Source organism: Helianthus annuus, chromosome 17 (genome assembly GCF_002127325.2).
Source record: "Helianthus annuus cultivar XRQ/B chromosome 17, HanXRQr2.0-SUNRISE, whole genome shotgun sequence".
In the NCBI taxonomy this organism is placed as follows: Eukaryota; Viridiplantae; Streptophyta; class Magnoliopsida; order Asterales; family Asteraceae; genus Helianthus; species Helianthus annuus.
The window spans coordinates 44,876,781-44,892,684 of NC_035449.2; the positions used below are offsets into that span (position 1 = coordinate 44,876,781).

Genomic DNA, 15,904 nt, shown 5'->3' on the forward strand with positions numbered 1-15,904 from the left:
CATAATCCAAGTCTTATACCCGATTATAAAATCGTGTCTCATACCTAGCCGAATACCTGTTGGGTATCGGGCATGCCCATTTGTTTTTATTAAACTTTTATTTATATAACAACTATTACAAATTAAAGTATAATATATTATAAACATACAAGTTTTTATCATAAATAAATGACATTATCAAATACATATTTCAAAGAAATCAAATATCCACACATAATAAAACACTAATAGACGTGGGTTATGGAAAATATTTAAAAAAAAATTGGGTATATGGTTCACGTAAATAGGTATGTGGTTTTCGTTAATCGAGTCAGGTATCACCTAGTCTTATATCAGCCCCACACGCATGGAATTTTTTAAAACTAATCTCATATCCGATCGTATACTGTCGAGCTTCAGATATACCCATCACGGATAATTCGGGCTTTTTTTCCGCCATCCTAAGTGCATTTGATGGTTGTGTATATATAGACCTGGCAAACGGGTCGGTTTGGGTCGGGTAGGGTCATGGGTCAAAACGGGTTTGGGTCAAAACGGGTTCGGGTCCAAACGGGTCAATTACAAAAAGGGTTGTTTTGGTTCGGGTCGAAACGGGTTCGGGTCGGAACGGGTTCGGGTCAGAACGGGTTTCGGGTTGGGTTGGTTAAAAATTGCTTTCTTTTAAAAAAGAGAGATTGTACTTTAAAAAAACCGAAACGAAACAAAAAACTGAGAGGATCGAAACCTATCCGAAACGAAACCGAAAAAAACATCAAAACAAAACAAAAAATCAAAACGAACCGAAACGAAACCGAATAAACGACCAAACAGAAACAAAAAAACCGAAACCGAACCGAAACACAAAAAAACTGAAAAGATTGAAACCGATCCGAAATGAAACAAAAATGCTGACAAAATTGAAAGCAATCCGAAACGAAACCAAAAAAATGGATCAAAACGAAATAAAAAATCAAAACCGACCAAAACGAGACAAAAAAAAACCCGAACTGAAACGAAACAAAAATGATCAAAACTGATCCGAAACGAAACAAAAAAAACGATTAAAACGAAGCTAAAAAACAAAACTCAACCGAAACGAAACCGAATAAACTGACCAAACGGAAAAAAAAACCCAAAACCGAAACGAAACAAAAAAAAACTGAAATTATTAAAATCGATTCAAAACGAAAGCGAAAAAAAAAAACGGATCAAACATTAGCTTTAAATTTAAACTTCCAACCTAACAAAGAACCATTCGATCACTGTATGAAACAATTAACAACTTTCCCAATGATATTCATTAAACCAGCTGATTCTAGGTCATTCTTACACAGGTTATGAGCTAATAAACCAAACCAACATATCAATCAAACAACCAGACCCAACAAGTAATCAGAAAACAACATTAATACAATCAAAACCCGTTGTGATTCGAAACCCGTCCCGTGCGGAAACTCGTGTCAGCCTAAAACCCGTTGCGATCTGAAACCCGTCCTGTGCGGAAACTCGTGTCCGCCTAAAACGCGTTGCAATCCGAAACTCGTCCCGTGCGGAAACTCGTGTCGACCTAAAACCCGTTGCGATCCGAAACTCGTCCCGTGCGGAAACCCATGTCGGCCCAAACCCGATCCGAACCGACCCGTTCCGATCCAAAACGCGTCCCGTGCCAAAACCCGTCTCAGTCCGAAACTCAATTCGCACCGGAACCGTTCTAATGCAAAACATGTTTCGTGTCGTAACCCGTCTTGTGCGGATACTTGTGCCGGCCCGAAACCCATTATGATCCAAAACATGACTCGTTTCTTTAAGGTGCTAACCCACATCGACCCATTTCTTTAAAGTTGCCGACCCGCTTTGACCCGAAAATAAAAAGATAGAATTTCAATTGACCCGTTGTGACCCGTTTAGTTAAAATATCTTACCTAAACTAACCCATATAATTTTAAAAAACAACCCAAACCAACCCACTTGAAAGCCTTTGGGTCAAGATTACCACCTCTATGTATATATATGAAATTTGTGACAAACTCTTAACGAATATGATGGTTCTTGTAATAAATAAATTAATTAATAAAGATAAAGATTAAAACCAAAATATGCAATAAATGTTTTTTTCCTCTTCTATAAATGTCCTTACACACCCCCACACTCACAAATATTCAACTTGTTTTGCGGGTGGGTTACTTGAGAGCTAGCCGCAAGGTTAGACTTTGATTTTCCTCATGATCTGTTAATAATATCACATAACATAAATATGATTTTGATTTACTCTTGTAATGTGGTATCTTGCAGAAATGAAACGATTGCAAGACGATGCGATTCAAAAACCTTCTGCTTCTTCCCCTGAAGAATCGTATGCTACATTCTTTCAATTTCGTCGTTATGTTTGTTTATTTATTATTTATTTTTTCATTTTTATTGCTTTTTAGGGTTTTAAACTTTTAGGGCTTATGCTTATTAGATTATGGATCTTTTATTTAGGGGTTATGTCTGTTGTTACTGCTAAATAAATGTTACTTTTGAATAAACTCTCAAGTGGTGCGGGTTCTAGCCCCATAATTTACATTAGCGTAAAATTTAGTGACTGTATGAGTTTGCCGTTCTCCGTCGCTAAAGGTTTCAAACTTTGTATTTAGTAGAATTGGTTTTTCTATTCAAAAGGGGGTGGCGGCGCAACTTGTTGCCCGACTACCTGCCATTGCTTTGTAATTGCCTTTTTTCATGTGGAATGATTATTTTCCAACTGTCAAAAAAAAAAAAAAAAAAAAAAAAAAACAAATGAGTAGAATCCTTAGGTCTCAGTAATTTTATTACCGAGGGCTGCGGTGTGGAGTTACCGACGACTTGACAAGTCCTCTGGTGGCTGACATTATTTTTAAAAATGTTTATAAGTTTTTTTTTGGAAGGTAATTACCAACGTCAATAAAACTCATTTGTTTAGTAGTGTGTGACTGTGTGTTGTGTTTCTTCTTTTTATTTCTTCCTATGGAAGGTATGGCCCGCCCCTAGTCCCCGGCGGTGAAGTGTCGAGAAGGATAGGAGGTGGTGGTGGTGGTCGCTCTCGGAAACTTACTACCGATGATGCTTTAGCATACTTAAGGCAAGTTAAGGAGGTGTTTCGTGACCAAGAAGAAAAGTATGAAGAGTTTCTTGGTTTTATGAAAGACTATCGAGCTCAAAGGTACCTACATACATATATATTGGTCAAAGGGTTGACATTAATTTGTTAAGTTTTAAATATTCTTCTCCTGATCAACATGCAGAATTGGTCCTAATGGTGTGACAGGAAGGTTGAAAGAGTTGTTTAAAGGGCACAATCATCGAATTTCTGGGTTTAACACTTTCTTGCCACAAGGTTATGAGATAGTTGTTACTGATGACGATGACGATGACGATGATGATACTAGTACCGGGGTGGTAGCAAAGTAGACTGCACTTAGAAGAAGGACATTTTCAAGTATCATAATTTGAAATTTACATGAATGTGGTTTTAGACTTTTAGTATGTATGTTATAACTTCTAAGAATGGTTTTATGTTTAAGACTATAAGCATGTTTTAATGTTCAAGTGTTATTACTTATTAGTATGTTACTATGTTTGAGTTGTAGTTTTTTGGTATTATATCATATATATATACTTTAAAGGCTATGTCGGTGGGCCAATCCGACATAGCCAAGTGTCGCGAGATGATTGGCCCATAATGATGTTACTCCTTTTACCTTTTAACTTTGTTAATCCCTCTAATTTAACTTTGCTAATATACATATTTAGTCCCTACACTTTAGTAAACTGTTTCCCCATTAGTTAATTTTTCTAATATGCATCTTCAGTCCCTCTACTTTTATTCCTTTCAGTATTTCGCTTCTTTTTGTTTTTTTCTAATAAAACACTTGCGGAAATGATTAATTTGGTGATTTTCACTATTTTTAAAGGGAAAATCACGAAAATGGCCACTGCAACGCCGTTTTTTCAATTTTGGCCATCTGACACCCCTCGACGAGCCGTTTAAACCTGCTGAAACGGCACAAGATTTTGGGTTAACGGCCAGCCAATCGTTGATCGACACGTGTCCGACAAAGCCTGTAACGACTTGAGAATCATGCAGTCAACGCCACGTGTCCGACATTGTGGAAAGATCTTAGCCAAGCCGTTACAATCGGCTCATGTTGAAAGATCTTAGCCAAGTTCCTTTAACGAGCCAAGCCGTGCTCTTAGGATGTAGCCGAGCCGTTACCGTACACGCATGGACCCCACTTCTGCCAGCCGAGCCGTTACAGCTGGGTCCGAGCCGTTTCGCTTAACTGTTTGTGCCGTCTCAACTACTCCGAGCCGTTTCAGCTGCTCCGGGCCGTTTCAATATATGGTTCGAGCCGTTTCCACTGCTCAGAGCCGTTTCAATCCTATATAGATTTATATTTCTTTATATTTAGTGACCCTTATATTTATCTGTTTTTTCTATGTGTTTGTGCAACAGATTTATCTCTTTATCTAAAGTTATAAAAACATTTAGCTTTTGTAGAAGGAAGTTTCCAACTTAAAATTATGAAGATTCGTTTGGTTGTATACAGTGGTGGAACGTGGGAAATCGTTAACGGAAAGTTGGAGTATGTTGCTGTTGCTGATGCTGATTTAAGTAGACATGGTTTAGAAATTGAACCCAACCTTTCATACACTGCTCTTCTAAGTAAAGTGTCAAACATGTGTAGTTCTACAAACATTACGAAGTTATCGTATCGGTTGTCTTCCTTTAGTGATCCAATAGATATAATAAACGATGAAGATCTTGCAATGTTTTATAATTTTGCTATGGAAAATATTTTTGAAATTTATAAATTATATGTCGTTGAAGGGTTTTGTGCTGGATCATCTAGTTTTTCACCTCCAAAAAAATTTTTAGTTCCTGATTTAAATTTCTGTACTGATGAAGAAAATTATGATGTTGTAAACGACTACCAGCCAAATCCTGATAATTCATTTGAAAATTGTTTGCGATCTTCATCAATTACTTTTGAACCAGGTCACGTATTTAATAACAAAGAAGACATGAAACTTGAGTTGGGAAAAAAATGGTTGTTAGAACACTTTGAGTTTAAAGTAGATAGATCTTCTAAAACTCGGTACGAAGTGTCATGTTTGGTGGACGGTTGCGTTTGGCGTTTTCGTGCAATAAGTTTTGGGGATAGTGGGGTGTTTTTTTGTTAAGAGTTTTAACGATAAACACACGTGCTCGAAGATGCTAACGTACCCACATGTTCGTCAGGCAAACCCAAAGGTTGTTGCTCATTATTTAAAAGAACCTTTAAAAGACAGTGATAGAATATATCATTGTAATGAAATAATGAAAGATTTTAGACAAAGATTCCAAGTTGAGATAACCACTAGTCAAGCTTGGCATGGAAAAAGTCTGGCACTAGAGCTTTTACAAGGATCAAGCAGAGATTCGTTTGCAGAACTACCATTTTACTGTTACAATCTAGAGCGTGCAAATCCTGGTTCTGTCACACATATCAAGACTGATGACGAGCGTCGGTTTAAAATGGTCTTTGTCGCGATTGGTGCTGCGGTAAGTTATAGGAGTCTCTGTTTTTTTTATTTCGTCAAACTACATGTTGTTGACGTTTTTTAAATAATTTTGTTTCAGATTCGTACCTTTATCTGTAATCTAAGACCGGTGGTGATCATTGATGCTGCACACCTAAAGGGTGAATTTAAAGGGACGTTATTTTTAGCAGTCGGGATGGATGGAAACAACCAAATTTTACCAATTTCCTATGGAATAGGAAAATCAGAGGATGGTGAATCTTGGACATGGTTTCTGTCAAAGCTTAAAGAATGTATCGGTGAAATACCTGAAATGGCGATAATATCGGATAGAGCGAATTCTATACATCTAGCTGTTAGAAACGTCTTTCCATATGTTTATCATGGGTTATGCTGTCTTCATTTAATGATGAACCTACGTTTACCCTCTGATAAAAAAAAAAGAAAATGAGAAGCTGTGGTGGAAGACATGCAAATCGTACCGATTGTCTGATTTTAACGAGTCATTCAATGCTCTTTGTCTTGTCGTTCCTAGACTACGTCACACTCTAACAAGTATTGGGTTCGGTAGATGGGCAAGGGCGCATTGTCCAGGAAATCGATATCATTATATGACATCTAACAGCGCGGAGTCTATTAACGCTTTATCTAGACACTCGCGTACTGTCACACCCCCAAAATCCACACGTGGAGTATCACCGCTTGGAGGCGTGACTGACCAGGATCAAGCCACCAATCATATTGAACATTGTAGATAGTAAATGTAATTCAACCAAACCAATATGAAAGGTGTTCAAAACATAAGTATTTTCAATATTTAGCGGAAGCATAAAAGTAAACCCAATCATAAGTATAAGTTTTGAAATGTCATAAATGTTTAACAAAGCATCTGCAATCCATGTCCACAACGACCGCGCCTCCCTGTGCAAGCTCCATGAGTACCTAACGACCTGCAAGGCATGTAACAGAGAGTCAACAACAAAGTTGAGCGAGTTCACAGCTGGTTGTTTAGTTATAGTGTTCATTTCGTAAATCGTTTGTTTAGTAAACCATGTATCGTTTATACTTGTATCGCGGCCCTCCAGGCATGTTTGCAAAGATTAGTGGGAGTTTCCCATGTGTTGTAAACTAGTTATATTTCTATCGCGGACCTGTGACACCCCAGGAAAATCAGTGAACGGTACAGTTTACCTAGCTTCCTCAGTGAGTGCATACCAAATTTCGGGACGAAATTTCCAATTAGTTGGGGATAATGTGACAACTCGAACTTTAGACTTGCTTTGATGTAACGTTACGTGCTCATGAGAACTGAATTATATGATTTTAAATGAATATTTGTTTACGTGTGTTGTGTGTGTATGAATGTTATGCATTGAACCGAACCCAAACTGCACACGATAACCGGTCACACAAGCCTTTGGGCTTTACACCCTACATTCGGTCCATTAGGTAACCGAGTGGGCTCGGCCCACTCCCCACTCGCAACCACTATACCAAAACTAAGGGTCTTGTTTTCCTCTTATTTGTTACAACACAAGAATACACACACATAACCCTAGCTCCTCTATCTCGTCTCTCTCTCTCGGCTTGTTTAGGAACCGACGGCACAAGGCCATCCGATCACCCTCTTGATCGGATCACACTCTCCTTCTTGTAATCGGTTAGTATGATGTTTATGTTTGTGTGTTATGTGATGTTTTGATTTCATGCTTAGATCGAACCGATTAGTATTTGCATGATGATGAACTAGGGCCGGTTAGATATGGTGGTTATGTTGATCCTCGTATTGATTGTTATATAATCAGATTTGTTGTTGATGATGTTAATGATATGTCTTGTTGATTGGCTGTGAAGTTATGCAATTCGAGGTTGATGTTCATGAAATCGGATCATAATATGATTGAGTGTTATGATTATTGTTATTGTTCATAAGTGTGATTATTAGGGTTCTTATGAATTTGTGTTGCAATTGTCCTGTTTGATCGATAGCATGCTAAACGATTGGTTGGAAATTATGTTAATTGATCTGTTACCGAAACTGACCAAACTGTTAGCTGAAATCACGGATAAGTCAATGCAGGATTTATGGAAACCGGTTACACACACACGGTTGCGACTCAGATTGCGAGTCGAAACCTCGTGGTCACGACTCGAAACCACAACAGCACCAGCCGAAACCACGGTTGCGAGTCCCGTTGCGACTCGTAACCAGACCATGATGAACCGAGATCTCCATTGCGACTCGCAACCAGCTGTTGCGACTCGTAATCTCCGGTTGCGACTCGAGATCTCCGTTGCGACTCGAGACCATCGTTTACACGCACACTGTTGGGCCTTCACTGTCACGGGCCCAATCTGTTGAGCCCAAAGATTTGAGTTATGAACTGTTTATTAATGGACTTGTATGTGTTTGCCATTTGGGCCGATTGAGAATCTGGACTGTTTTGTTATTGGGCTGCTTATGTCTTTGGGCCGGGTATGATTGGACTTAGAACAATTGGATCCTCACATGCTATGTCTTATCTGCTTACGTGCGTACATGTTTGCCATGACTATACGTGATTACTATATACGTGCTATATACGAACCTGACTCGTATAATAACTATGATAGGACGTGAGTGACCATTTACTTGCTACTTGTACTTTCTGTGTATCTGCCGAGCAAACCAAGGTGAGTTCACACAGCCAAGGCATGGGATTCCCGGGTTGGGAATTGGGTTGGATATATTATTGTAAAAGGAGATACTCGTACTTACGCATATACCAGACTATAGACCATCGTCCTCAGGTTAGTCAGGACACGTTACGTAAAGCCTACGTAACCCAGTATACTTGCCATATGTCTCCCGGGTCGGGAGGACACGTTACGTAAAGCCTACGTAACCCAATACCATTTACTGGCTTCCAGGACGGAAGGCCACGCTGCGTAAAGCCTACGTAGCCCCCACGCGTACCACTGTCCTCGGGGAAGGGCACGTCACGTAAAGCCTACGTGACCCTGTACGTTTTCCTGTTCTCGGTAAAGAAGAACACATGGTCGGAAGTTAGTCTAGTAAGTACCGTTAATGAGAAGCCCTCATTAGCCAGGATGAACATGGGAAACCCCCACCTTTAGTACACACTAGTATGGGAAGCCCCCACTAGCTATACTTATGCATGTTATGAACTTACTTTCTGTGAACTCGCTCAACTAGTTTGTTGATTATTTGCTGCATGCCTTGCAGGACCTTAGGTGCATTATGGAGCTTGCACAGGGAGGAGCAGGTCGTTGTGGGATACGGATCATGAACGATATTTGAACTTATAACTATTTTGAGATTTCATACTATGCTTCCGCTACTTAAACGATGTTGGTTTTTGAAACATCAATCATGTCATGATGATTTACGTTATTTACTTTTATATTAAATGCTATGTTTGATATGATTGATGGCTTGATCCTGGTCAGTCACGCTCCCAAGCGGTGGTACTCCGCGGGTGGATTTTGGGGGTGTGACAGATTGGTATCAGAGCCATTGGTTATAGAGAACTTGGTTTTAATATGGGGAAAACGTTTTATTAAAACCGGACTATAACCAGTACAGTGCTCTCAACGATCCACAACGACGCTTCGCTCCACGTGCAAGACTCGACATACTAGGTAATAAGGTTTATGTTTATTGCCTGTTTGCTAGAACTGCTTAGAACTTTGCTCGCATTACGCTTAGATACACATGCTTTGATTACATGAGAACACCTATATGCCTACGCTTTTCTGTCATCGCCCTACTCGCGAACCATTCTTAAGTATGCTACTTGTTATTATGAAGATCATGTCTGGACGAATCAACATGACACAAGCCCAGCTAGAGGCTCTCGTTCAAGCTCAAGTTGCTGCGGCAGTTGCAGCAGCTCAAGCAGGTCAACACGCGCAGCAGCCAGTCTGCACGTTCAAGAACTTCATGGACTGTCGTCCAAACTCTTTCAGCGGCACAGAAGGAGCGGTTGGACTCCTCCACTGGTTCGAGAAGTTAGAATCAGTATTCGAAATGTGCGAGTGCCCTGAGGCTCGCAAGGTCAAGTTTGCCACCGGTACTTTGGAAGGAATAGCATTGACTTGGTGGAACGCCCAAGTCCAGATCTTAGGGTTGGCAGCTGCTAACGCCACCCCATGGAACGATTTTAAGGAACTCATCAAGCGTGAGTATTGCACGCGGGAAGATATTCACAAGCTGGAAGACGAGCTGTATAACTTGAAAATGGTTGGATCGGAAATCGAGGCGTATACTAAACGGTCTAATGAGCTGGCTGTTCTGTGTCCAACTATGGTGGACCCTCCATACAAGCGCATTGAGTTGTATCTCAAGGGATTGGCGCCAGAAATTCAAAGCCACGTGACGTCGGCTAACCTCGAAAACATCCAGGAAATCCAGCGCCTTGCTCACCGTATCACTGATCAGGCAGTGGATCAGAATAAACTGCCCAAGCGTGTTAATGCTACTGCTAACGTCACCACCTCAGTTACTCCTGCTACATCTGGTGACAGTAAAAGAAAATGGGATGGAGATTCTAGTAAAGGTTCAGCGATTGTTCAGCCACAAGCTCAGCAGCAGAAGGTTGATCACTATCAGAGTCCCAGTCAGCAATCCTCTGGTGGTCACAGACAGAGGAGATATCAGGGTAGTCAACCTAGGTGCCACGACTGCAACAGGCATCACCACGGCCCATGTAACAAGGGTCGCTGTCAAAGGTGTCTTAAGATGGGGCACGAGGCCAAAGATTGTAGGAGTCCACGGCCTGCGAATCAGAATCAGCAGCCTCAGCAACCAGCTCCACAGAACCAGCAGCAGCAACAGCAGCCACAGCGTGGAAACCGGGGGTGTTTCCAGTGTGGGGCTGAAGGTCACTTCAAACGCGATTGCCCTCAATTGAACCAGAACCGCAACAACAACAACAATCAGGGCAACGGGAATAACAACAATGGGGGAAACAACAACAACGGCAATGAAGCTCGTGGTCGTGCATTCGTACTAGGTCGGGGCGACGCAGTGAACGATCCCAACGTTGTTATGGGTAAGTTTCTCCTCGACAATATTTACGTTACTGTTTTGTTTGATTCGGGTGCGGATACAAGCTATATGTCTGTGAAAATGTGTCAGCTGCTAAAACGTGCACCAACACTTTTACCCACCAAACATGTAGTAGAGTTAGCTAACGGTAAAAGTCTAGAAGCCACGCACGTAGTTCAGGGTTGTAATCTTATCCTAGCTGGTCGAGCTTTCACTATCGACCTCATTCCCATAGTTTTGGGTAGCTTCGACGTCGTGATTGGGATGGATTGGTTGTCCCAACACCAGGCAGAAATTTTATGCAGCGAGAAGGTTATTCGCATTCCTCGTTCGGGTCAGGAACCTCTAGAAGTTCAAGGCGACAAGAGTGGTGCTGTGGTTGGCATCATCTCTTTCTTGAAGGCTCAGAAATGCTTACGTAAGGGGCATACTGCCATTCTGGCACTCGTTGCAGACGCATCAGCAAAGGAAAAGAAATTGGAGGATATTCCAATTGTACGTGATTACCCTCAGGTGTTTCCTGAAGACTTACCTGGCTTACCGCCTCATCGTCAGGTCGAATTTCAGATTGAGCTCGCTCCAGGAGCAGCACCCATAGCTCGCGCACCATATCGTCTAGCTCCATCAGAATTGGAGGAACTGTCAAAGCAACTACAAGAGCTCTTGGAAAAGGGCTTTATTTGTCCAAGCTCTTCGCCTTGGGGAGCTCCAGTGCTTTTCGTGAAGAAGAAAGACGGTACGTTCAGGATGTGCATCGACTACCGTGAACTCAACAAGGTGACGGTGAAGAACCGTTATCCTCTTCCACGCATCGACGATTTATTCGACCAGTTGCAAGGGTCGTGCTACTATTCGAAGATAGACTTGAGGTCTGGTTACCATCAGTTGAGAGTCCGGGACGAGGACGTCTCCAAGACAGCCTTCAGAACTCGTTACGGTCACTACGAGTTTCTTGTCATGCCGTTTGGGTTAACGAACGCGCCTGCTGTATTTATGGATCTTATGAACAGGGTGTGCAAACCCTATCTCGACAAGTTCGTCATAGTTTTCATCGACGACATCCTGATTTACTCCAAGAGTCAGGAGGAACACGAGCAACATCTTCGCCTTATTTTGGAACTCCTTCGAAAGGAGCAGCTGTACGCTAAGCTTTCTAAATGCGACTTCTGGCTTCGTGAAGTCCACTTCTTAGGCCATGTGGTGAACAAGGATGGGATCCATGTTGATCCATCCAAGGTAGATTCGATCAGAAACTGGCCTGCACCGCGTACACCGACAGAGATACGCCAATTCTTGGGTCTGGCAGGTTACTACAGACGGTTTATCAAGGATTTCTCGAAGATTGCTCAGCCGCTTACGTTACTGACACAGAAGGGTGTTACCTATCGCTGGGGAGAGCCCCAGGAGACTGCTTTTCAGCACCTAAAGGATAGACTTTGCAGTGCACCTATCCTCTCATTGCCAGAGGGCACATAAGATTTTGTAGTATATTGTGATGCATCCATTCGGGGATTGGGGTGTGTGTTAATGCAGCGCGACAAGGTTATCGCTTACGCCTCTCGTCAACTCAAGGTTCACGAACGCAACTACACGACGCACGATTTAGAGCTGGGAGCTGTTGTTTTCGCGCTTAAGATATGGCGACACTACCTGTACGGTACCAGGTGCACGATTTACACCGATCACAGGAGTCTCGAGCATATCCTTAAGCAGAAGGATTTGAATATGCGTCAACGACGATGGGTCGAGTTACTTAATGACTACGAGTGCGCTATCAAGTACCATCCAGGCAAAGCCAATGTTGTGGCTGATGCCCTCAGTCGAAAGGACACTTTACCACGGCGCGTGCGAGCGCTACAGCTTACGATTCAGTCTAGCCTTCCTACACAGATACGAGCTGCTCAGACAGAAGCACTGAAGCCCGAAAACGTCAAGGCTGAAGCCTTACGCGGCTCATGACAACAAATGGAACAGAAGGAAGACGGCGCCTATTATGTAACGGGCCGGATTTGGGTCCCACTTTATGGCGGTTTACGCGAACTTGTAATGGATGAAGCTCACAAGTCTCGCTATTCGGTACATCCAGGGTCGGATAAAATGTACCACGACATCAGCACTACTTATTGGTGGCCTAGTATGAAGGCCCACATCGCTACGTACGTTGGAAAGTGCTTGACCTGTGCGAGAGTCAAGGTCGAATATCAGAAACCAGCTGGCCTACTTCAACAGCCTAAGATACCTCAATGGAAATGGGAAGAAATTTCCATGGATTTCGTTACAGGCCTACCTAGATCCCAGCGTGGGAACGATACAATATGGGTCATAGTTGATCGACTCACCAAGTCTGCACATTTCCTGCCGATTAAGGAAACGGACAAGTTCTCCACTCTCGCAGACGTATACCTTAAAGAAGTTGTTTCGAGGCACGGGGTGCCCACGTCCATCATTTCGGATCGCGATGCACGATTCACGTCAGAACTTTGGCAAGCGATGCATAAATCTTTCGGCTCACGGTTAGACATGAGCACAGCTTATCACCCTCAGACGGATGGGCAGTCTGAGCGAACGATCCAAACGCTAGAAGACATGCTTAGGGCATGCGTTATAGATTTCGGCAACGGCTGGGAAAAGCACCTCCCTTTAGTGGAGTTTTCGTATAATAATAGTTATCATACCAGCATACAAGCCGCTCCATTCGAGGCATTGTACGGGCGTAAATGCCGGTCACCCCTCTGCTGGGCAGAGGTGGGGGATAGTCAGATCACGGGTCCAGAGATTGTAGTGGACGCCACAGAAAAGATTACACAGATACGACAACGCATGGCGGCAGCACGGGACCGTCAGAAAGCCTACGCGGATAAGCGTAGAAAGCCATTGGAATTTGAGGTCGGGGACCGGGTTTTATTAAAAGTTTCACCCTGGAAGGGTGTGGTACGTTTTGGCAAACGGGGCAAACTAAATCCGCGGTACGTCGGACCATTCGAAATTATAGAAAAGATTGGTAAGGTAGCCTACAAGTTGAATTTACCAGCTGAACTCGGGGCAGTTCACAATGTATTTCACGTATCAAACCTAAAGAAGTGCCTATCAGATGAAAACCTCATCATTCCTTTTAAGGAACTCACTATCGACGAGCGGTTGCAGTTCGTTGAGGAACCAGTCGAAATCACGGACCGGGATGTGAAGGTCCTCAAACACAAGAGAATCCCTCTTGTCCGAGTTCGTTGGAACTCCAAACGTGGCCCAGAGTACACCTGGGAACGCGAAGACAGGATGACAGAAAAGTACCCCCAGTTATTCGGGAACAAGGCAACCACTACTGAGGCTGAAGCTACTACTTCGGAATTTCGGGACGAAATTCCAGATCAACGGGGGGAGGATGTGACACCCCAGGAAAATCAGTGAACGGTACAGTTTACCTAGCTTCCTCAGTGAGTGCATACCAAATTTCGGGACGAAATTTCCAATTAGTTGGGGATAATGTGACAACTCGAACTTTAGACTTGCTTTGATGTAACGTTACGTGCTCATGAGAACTGAATTATATGATTTTAAATGAATATTTGTTTACGTGTGTTGTGTGTGTATGAATGTTATGCATTGAACCGAACCCAAACTGCACACGATAACCGGTCACACAAGCCTTTGGGCTTTACACCCTACATTCGGTCCATTAGGTAACCGAGTGGGCTCGGCCCACTCCCCACTCGCAACCACTATACCAAAACTAAGGGTCTTGTTTTCCTCTTATTTGTTACAACACAAGAATACACACACATAACCCTAGCTCCTCTATCTCGTCTCTCTCTCTCTCGGCTTGTTTAGGAACCGACGGCACAAGGCCATCCGATCACCCTCTTGATCGGATCACACTCTCCTTCTTGTAATCGGTTAGTATGATGTTTATGTTTGTGTGTTATGTGATGTTTTGATTTCATGCTTAGATCGAACCGATTAGTATTTGCATGATGATGAACTAGGGCCGGTTAGATATGGTGGTTATGTTGATCCTCGTATTGATTGTTATATAATCAGATTTGTTGTTGATGATGTTAATGATATGTCTTGTTGATTGGCTGTGAAGTTATGCAATTCGAGGTTGATGTTCATGAAATCGGATCATAATATGATTGAGTGTTATGATTATTGTTATTGTTCATAAGTGTGATTATTAGGGTTCTTATGAATTTGTGTTGCAATTGTCCTGTTTGATCGATAGCATGCTAAACGATTGGTTGGAAATTATGTTAATTGATCTGTTACCGAAACTGACCAAACTGTTAGCTGAAATCACGGATAAGTCAATGCAGGATTTATGGAAACCGGTTACACACACACGGTTGCGACTCAGATTGCGAGTCGAAACCTCGTGGTCACGACTCGAAACCACAACAGCACCAGCCGAAACCACGGTTGCGAGTCCCGTTGCGACTCGTAACCAGACCATGATGAACCGAGATCTCCATTGCGACTCGCAACCAGCTGTTGCGAATCGTAATCTCCGGTTGCGACTCGAGATCTCCGTTGCGACTCGAGACCATCGTTTACACGCACACTGTTGGGCCTTCACTGTCACGGGCCCAATCTGTTGAGCCCAAAGATTTGAGTTATGAACTGTTTATTAATGGACTTGTATGTGTTTGCCATTTGGGCCGATTGAGAATCTGGACTGTTTTGTTATTGGGCTGCTTATGTCTTTGGGCCGGGTATGATTGGACTTAGAACAATTGGATCCTCACATGCTATGTCTTATCTGCTTACGTGCGTACATGTTTGCCATGACTATACGTGATTACTATATACGTGCTATATACGAACCTGACTCGTATAATAACTATGATAGGACGTGAGTGACCATTTACTTGCTACTTGTACTTTCTGTGTATCTGCCGAGCAAACCAAGGTGAGTTCACACAGCCAAGGCATGGGATTCCCGGGTTGGGAATTGGGTTGGATATATTATTGTAAAAGGAGATACTCGTACTTACGCATATACCAGACTATAGACCATCGTCCTCAGGTTAGTCAGGACACGTTACGTAAAGCCTACGTAACCCAGTATACTTGCCATATGTCTCCCGGGTCGGGAGGACACGTTACGTAAAGCCTACGTAACCCAATACCATTTACTGGCTTCCAGGACGGAAGGCCACGCTGCGTAAAGCCTACGTAGCCCCCACGCGTACCACTGTCCTCGGGGAAGGGCACGTCACGTAAAGCCTACGTGACCCTGTACGTTTTCCTGTTCTCGGTAAAGAAGAACACATGGTCGGAAGTTAGTCTAGTAAGTACCGTTAATGAGAAGCCCTCATTAGCCAGGATGAACATGGGAAA

General features: G+C 42.7%; 2 protein-coding genes across 2 annotated transcripts in view; both read left to right on the forward strand.

The window, feature by feature from the left end:
- The window catches only part of LOC110921400 (paired amphipathic helix protein Sin3-like 1), a 57,755-nt gene that overhangs the window by 13,090 nt on the left and 28,761 nt on the right, over nt 1–15,904 (forward strand). The gene's annotated exons all lie outside the window — the stretch shown is intronic.
- LOC110921401 (paired amphipathic helix protein Sin3-like 1) lies at nt 2,096–3,559 on the forward strand. Its single transcript, XM_022165721.2, has 4 exons — nt 2,096–2,181; nt 2,272–2,332; nt 2,972–3,160; nt 3,243–3,559. Exons 2-4 carry the CDS (start codon nt 2,274–2,276, stop codon nt 3,406–3,408), a joined length of 414 nt encoding a protein of 137 aa, XP_022021413.1. The 5' UTR covers nt 2,096–2,181; nt 2,272–2,273; the 3' UTR covers nt 3,409–3,559.

What these genes read in the sequence shown, in the direction of transcription:
- LOC110921401 (XM_022165721.2), top strand. Translation starts at nt 2,274, where the DNA reads ATGAAACGATTGCAAGACGATGCGATTCAAAAACCTTCTGCTTCTTCC. An exon ending in GCTTCTTCCCCTGAAGAATC is followed by an intron (nt 2,333 to 2,971) that starts GTATGCTACATT and finishes TTCCTATGGAAG; the next exon opens with GTATGGCCCGCCCCTAGTCC. An exon ending in AAAGACTATCGAGCTCAAAG is followed by an intron (nt 3,161 to 3,242) that starts GTACCTACATAC and finishes ATCAACATGCAG; the next exon opens with AATTGGTCCTAATGGTGTGA.